Source organism: Bidens hawaiensis, unplaced genomic scaffold (genome assembly GCF_021521415.1).
Source record: "Bidens hawaiensis isolate Kalapana, Puna unplaced genomic scaffold, B.hawaiensis_p1.1 tig00002754_1, whole genome shotgun sequence".
Classification (NCBI taxonomy): Eukaryota; Viridiplantae; Streptophyta; class Magnoliopsida; order Asterales; family Asteraceae; genus Bidens; species Bidens hawaiensis.
In genome coordinates this window covers 1613431-1620428 of record NW_027491148.1, presented here as the reverse complement: position 1 = coordinate 1620428, position 6998 = coordinate 1613431, and the positions used below count along the sequence as shown (strand labels likewise).

General features: G+C 40.3%; 1 protein-coding gene across 1 annotated transcript; it reads right to left on the bottom strand.

Moving 5' to 3' along the window:
* Positions 1-5401: 5401 nt before the first annotated feature.
* LOC143620962 (chaperone protein dnaJ 8, chloroplastic-like) lies at positions 5402-6720 on the bottom strand. The gene is made up of 3 exons (XM_077092518.1): positions 6390-6720; positions 6218-6286; positions 5402-5581 (listed from the first exon to the last, which is right to left on the bottom strand). The coding sequence occupies exons 1-3, from the start codon at positions 6621-6623 to the stop codon at positions 5402-5404; spliced, it is 483 nt and encodes a 160-aa protein (XP_076948633.1). The 5' UTR covers positions 6624-6720.
* Between the last annotated feature and the right edge of the window lie 278 nt (positions 6721-6998).

Sequence of the window (6998 nt, the reverse complement as noted above, 5' to 3'; positions counted from 1 at the left end):
CATAGCATTATAACTTGACAGTACGTGCAATATCCGAAGATCGTTCTCGTACCGGCAAGCAATCATTCTTACCTTTCACATAATCACATAAGACATACACTTATCACTTAGGATAAATGTATTAATAATCACGTCGAGTATGCACACAGCCCCGAAAAATAACACATAAATGGGCATAGAAACTCACCTGTATGCGGTTACGTTCACCGTTAATAGTGATTCCCTTCTTGAGGTGTGCACGGCTAACTGTATAATATGTACATGTGTCAATTAACTATTGCTTTTCAAATCGTACTTCTATCCTTATATGACCCACAACGAACGAGGGTCCGGCGGCAGCGTTCCTGGCAGCGGGGTTCTAGGGGCAGCAGCCCGTAGCGGGGTTCAAGGGATAGAGCCCCTGGTTGGGGTCGATCTGCCAGGTCAGCTTGGAAAAATTTTATTTCCATTAACTGTCTTAACACATTTTTCACTAGGATTTTAGTTAATTTCCTAATTCGTTAACTCATTCCTCATAACGATTTAAGTCTGATTCGTAATCCTATTCGTTACCGAACTTAACTTAAGCGAACTTAGGGTTCAGCGAACTTACGGCTCGGCGAACTTAGAGTCCAGCGCACATAGGGTTCAGCGAACTTGACCTTTAGATGAACTTATCTTCAAGCGAACTTAACTTGGCGAAGTTGGCTTGTAAACGAAGTTTAGCTACAACGAACTTATGCAGTGAAGTTATACAGTAAGCGAAGTTCGTGGTCTGCTGCTCACGGGTTCGCTTCGTCGCACAATTTACAACTTCAATACTCTTTTTATGATTAGGCCTTAGCCCTAAACGTTCCCTTGACCGTTTTCAGTCCAATCTTGACCCGTTTGTAACATAAAGCACGAACCTTTATAGTGAACGTTTAGAGAATGGATCTAGGATTTCATTTTAAGCGATCCATTTAGGTTTGAGGGTTCATTAGGTTCATTTTGTCATCAAGTTTACAACTTTACGTTTCCTATATACCCGATCTATTCTCAGTCTAAGTTTGAAGGTTAAACATTAATAAAAATGTAATCTATAAGGTAAAAGACGTACCTTTAGTGCTCGTTTGGATTTCGTTAAACTTGGCTAACAACTCTAGATCTCGTATGTAGCTTGTGTGATATAGATCTACTTGAACTAGCGTCCACTCGATCTCTATCTTCGCTCAAATCTCTCGGCCGTGTATAGTGGTGTAGGATGTGTGTGTTTTTGAGTGTGTAGAGAATAAGATGGAAAGTGTGAGGGTTTTTAGGGTTTTATGATGGTTTAGGGTATATTTATATCCCTTAAAGCCCATTGACCTAAGGCCCATTCCCCTTAATCCATCTTAATTAGTCCAAGTCCTTGACATTTTCCGTATTAGATGTTAGTTAACATTATTTAACACACGGCAATTTAATGCAACTTTCTTTTTTATTATTAGAATATTCCGGATGTTACAAGTCTTCCCTCCTTAAAGAGGTTTCGTCCCTGAAACCTAACTATCTACCTAAACAGATTAGGATAGAACTTGCGCATCTCATCCTCAGCTTCCCAAGTAGCATCTGATCCTTTGCGATGTTTCCATATCACTTTTACCAAAGGTATAACTTTTTGACGAAGCTGCTTCTCCTTGCAATCGAAAATTTCTATTGGTTGCTCGATGTAGTTCAGCTGTTCATCAACCTCAATGTCCATCAATGGCACGTGAGACGTGTCATCAGCTAGACATTTTCTCAGATGAGAAACATGGAAGGTCGAATGAATTCCCTCTAACTCATCGGGTAATTCCAGCTTATAAGCTACTTCACCCACACGATCTAAAATCTTAAACGGTCCAATGTACCTTGGACTCAACTTCCCCCTCTTTCTAAAACGGATAATTCCTTTCCAAGGTGAAACCTTAAGCATCACATTTTCAACAACGTTAAACTCAGTCGGTCGTCACCGCTTATCCGCATACGACTTCTGTCTGTCTTGAGCGGCTTTCATGTTTGCTTTGATCTGATAGAACTTTGAAGACGTTTCTTGAACCACTTCTAGGCTTCCCATTTCCTTCTGACCAATCTCCCCCCAACACACCTGGGTTCTACATCGTCTACCATAAAGAATCTCAAACGGTGGCATACCAATACTTGAATGGTAACTGTTGTTATAGGAGAACTCTGCTAAATGCTGGTGATCATCCCAACTTCCACCAAAGTCTAAAACACAAGCACGTAGCATATCCTCAAGGGTCTGGATTGTCCTTTCAGACTGTCCATCTGTTTGAGGATGATACGCAGTATTGATGTTCAATCTCGTCCCCATAGCTTCATGGATTTTCTTCCAGAACCTCGAAGTGAAGCGAGTATCTCTATCAGACACAATCGACAGTGGCATTCCATGCTTAGATACAACCTCTTTGATGAACAAACTTGCTAACGTTTCTGACGAGATGGCCTCTCGTATAGGCAGAAAGTGAGCACTTTTGGTCAATCGGTCCACTATCACCAAGATGGTATCATGATGCTTACCTGTACGAGGTAGCTTAGTTATTTAATCCATGGTGATGTGTTCCCATTTCCATTCAGGTATCTCAAACGGTTGCATCTTCCCATAAGGCTTCTGGTGCTCTGCTTTGACTTGTAAACAAGTTAAGCACTTACTAACATAATCTACTACATCACTCTTCAATCCAGGCCACCAGTAATCTCCTTTCAAATCTTGAGACATCTTTGTAGCTCCAGGATGAATCGAGTACCTTGATTTATGATCTTCATCTAAGATTCGACCTCTAGGATCTCCATGAAGAGGAATCCACATACGGTCAAATCTAGTCTTAACACAATGAGTGTTTCCCATCAACTCATCTTGCTGGCCATAAATCCTTTCTTTCTTAACTAACCCTTCATCTACTAGCACCTCTGACTGTACCTTGACAATCTCCTCGAAGAGACTTGAGTTCATAATCAGCTGTTATGACTTCACTGTCGCAAGGACTTCCTCATTCTTACGACTTAGCGCGCTGGCGACTACATTAGCTTTACCAGGGTAGTAATTAATATCGCAATCGTAATCCTTTATCAACTCTAACCATCTTCTCTGCCTCATGTTCAGCTCTTTCTGCTCGAAGAAGTACTTTAAACTTTTATGATCCGGATAAATAGTACACTTGGTACCATACAAGTAATGCCTCCATATCTTGAGAGCAAGCACTACTGCTTCCAGCTCTAAATCATGCGTCGGATAAGTACTCTCATGGACTTTCAACTGTCTAGACGCGTAAGCTATCACTTTTCCTCGTTGCATCAACACGCAACCTAACCCCCGATGCGAAGCATCAGTACAAACAACAAAATTCTCGTCACCATCAGGTAAAGAAAGGATTGGAGCTTGCGTGAGTCTCTTCTTTAACTCCTGAAAGGCCTCTTCTTGAAACTTACCCCAACTTAATACTATCGACTTTTGGGTCATACCGGTCAGCGGTGCGGCTATCTTGGAGAAACCTTCGATGAATCTCCTATAGTAGCCAGCTAACCCTAGGAAGGTATGTCAGTCGGATTCTGCGAAGTCTTCCAATTTGTTATCGCTTCAATCTTTGCGGGGGTCTACCATAATCCCTTCCTGATTAATCACGTGTCCTAGGAATTGCACTTCTCGCAACCAGAAAGCACACTTCGAAAATTTAGCTTATAACTTCTCCTTCTTCAGAGTCTCCAATACCTCTCTCAGATGCTCAGCATGGTCAGACTCGCTCTTTGAATAAATCAATATATCATCAATGAAGATGATAACCGACTTATCCAACATCGGTTGACACACCCTATTCATCATATCCATAAATGCTGCAGGAGCATTAATTAGACCGAATGACATCACGAGGAACTCGTAGTGTCCATACCGCATCCGAAACGCTGTCTTAGGGATGTCTGCCTCTTTCACCTTGAGCTGATGATAGCCTGATCTGAGATCTATCCGTGAGAACCAACTTGAACCTTGCAGTTGGTCAAACAGATCATCGATCCTTGGCACGGGATATCTATTCTTTACCGTAAGCTTATTCAGCTCGCGATAGTCTATGCACATTCTCATACTCCCATCCTTTTTCTTTACGAATAACACTGGCGCGCCCCACGGGGAAACACTTGGTTTAATGCAACCCTTGTCGGGGAGTTCTTGCAGTTGGGACATCAGTTCTTTCATCTCGGACGGCGCTAGACGGTATGGCGCTTTCGCGACGGGCTGGGCTCCTGGTACTAAATCTATCTGGAATTCTATCTCTCGCTCCAGTGGTAACCCCGGAAAGATCCTCAGGGAATACTTCTGGGTAATCGCGCACTATAGGAACATCTTTCATTTCTTTCTTCTCGGCCGTAGCGTTGACAACATACGCCAGGTAAGCACCGCACCCTCGCAATAGCAATCTCTCGGCTTTTATCATCAAAATGACGTTGAGCCCGGAACTTTCCTTATCACCATAAACCGTCACCACACTACCATCCAATGACTTTAACTTTATTATCCTACTCTTACACACTATATGAGCTTCATACTCAGACAGCCAATCCATTCCCAAAACCACATCGAACCCTCCTAAGGTCATAACATACAAGGTAACAGGGAACTCATGTCCCTCTAACTCTATCTTACAATCCTTAACCATTCTCATTATTTTCACCGAAGTGTCGCTAGAGGTTTCTACTATCAAGGTTTCAGACACTCTGCAACATTTCATTTTTGCTTGTTTACTAAATGTCGTAGCTACAAAACTTCTATTCGCACCTGATCAAATAATATTGAAGCGGAAATACCATTTACTAAAAACGTACCAGTCACAACATCAGGAATCTTCTTGGCTTGCACTTGGGTCAACATGTAAGCTCTGGTCCTTGGTCTTGTCGGTTCAGAATCCTTCTTCCCACTTCCTCCCTCTTCATTCTCAGTACATTCCCTTGCAAAGTGACCCGGCTTACCGCACTTGTAACATGCGGACCTTGCAGTACAATCTAGAGCATAATGCCCCACCTTTCCGCACTTGTAGCAAGCATTCGTACCGAACTTGCACTCACCAGCATGACTCTTCCCACACTTATAACAAACTTCTGAACCCTTACTCCATCTACACTCACCAGCATGTGCCTTACCACAAGTTTTGCATGACCTTTTCTCCCATACTTTCTGCTTCTTGTCTTTGGGGTTCCATAACTGAATCCTTCCATCATGAAATATAGATAACGGTGGCAGCGAAAGACGACGTAGGCAAAGGCTGGTCTCGCCGCCGCTGTTGGTTCATTGGAATTGCATCTATGTTCCGAAACATAGGAAGCATGGCTTTGTTCTAATAACCTGTAAATCTATAAATTATGAATCTGTGGGTACGTAAGACTAATAAATGACAATGCAGGTCATTTATTCTTATTCATATTGTGAAGTGTAATCTCGAATTTCAGCACCTTCCCAACACATCCATTCTTCCCACATGTCCCAATCCGGATTGTCCATTCCCCTCATCGGCTCATCTATCCCTGCATCCGACGGTTCATACATTTTCATCTCGTTTACACTTGTTTCGTTTCTTAAATTACTCATCACCGTCTGCAAATCATCCACAAACCCATGTCAGTTCACTATTTGTTAAATCTTCAATCAAACAATCTCTACAATTTCAATTTTACTATAAAAATAGGATTTTAATAATCTAAACTATAACATATTCACCGATAATCAATCTATGAAAAATCTATCAGAATCGGATTTTAATAATCTAAACTTTAACACCTTCACCGATAATCTTTACTATTAATTTAACTACACACATACCTAACTTTCACTATCGCTAGCAAAGGCGATCCCAATAGCACAACATATTTGATTTTCACTCGATTTTGCTAATAATAATAACTATTAGATTGACTTTTCCTAAATTTCACTTTTAGTGACAAAATCAATCCATGTAAGACAATCGTTATTGATTAACCTTAGATTTTTTGGCTCAATTATGAGTAAATATACAAGTAAAAACCATGGATAATAAATTAATAATTATTAATAAATTGAAATTTGTTCAGAGGCAATAAATCATACTCCGTAATTTGGATCATTAATATTCAATATTCTATTTTAATAATAATGCAAACTTAAATTCCTAGATCTATAAAGCAGATATTCATAAAATCACAATTTAAATATCAATTTTTTTTAAAAAAAATCTAAGATTTAAAGATTGCTTACATCATAATCTTCGTTGATTTCATGAAATTGAACAACATAATTACTTCCTCTGCACACATCCGGATGATACTGCAAATACGTTCATCAAAACCCGAACATCAATAAAAAATAAACATAATAAATTGACCCCTCAATCAAAACAATTAAAGGTGTTTCTTTATCAACTAATTACCTTCAACGCCAACTGTCTAAAGGCCTTCTTAACCTCCGATTCAAATGTACTGGGTCGAATACTTAACGTATTATACGGATACGACGTAACCGGACAGGTCGATACACACGTAACCCCAACCCTAAACCACCGATTCGCCTTCTTCTTGTGCGAATTCTTCAATATACCCCTTGAATTTGATGATGACGTGGACAATGATATGCATCCGTTGATCATTCCAGCCGCATTCGCCATGATTTGATCTGGGTTTCTTCTAATTTGAATATTATTAATAATAAAGGGTATTTGATTGAGTGGAAGATATGTTATTATTTATGAATATGAAATATGAATAATGGATTGGGACTATTTAGATGGAAGATATAGGGGAAGAGGTGTGGTGACGAAATGAGAGGCGGCGTGGCTAGGGCTTCGGGGAAAAGGAGAATCGGGGAGATGTGTTGAGCATGTGGAGAAGAGGCTGCTGGATTACCAGGGTGGATGAAAATTAGGGTTTAGATAGCTAGCATGGTTGAAATGTGAAGAGAGGGAGGGGTTTGAGTTGTAAACTATGCTTATAAACTTGTGAAACTCTTATTTTTAAGAGTTTTGGTATAATGACTATTCTAT

Bases quoted from the DNA above. Each gene is read 5' to 3' on its own strand.
- LOC143620962 (XM_077092518.1), bottom strand. From the start codon at position 6,623: ATGGCGAATGCGGCTGGAATGATCAACGGATGCATATCATTGTCCACG. The intron at 6,287-6,389 runs GTAATTAGTTGA...ACGTATTTGCAG, and splicing joins TTAGACAGTTGGCGTTGAAG to TATCATCCGGATGTGTGCAG. The intron at 5,582-6,217 runs GTAAGCAATCTT...GATGATTTGCAG, and splicing joins AAATCAACGAAGATTATGAT to ACGGTGATGAGTAATTTAAG.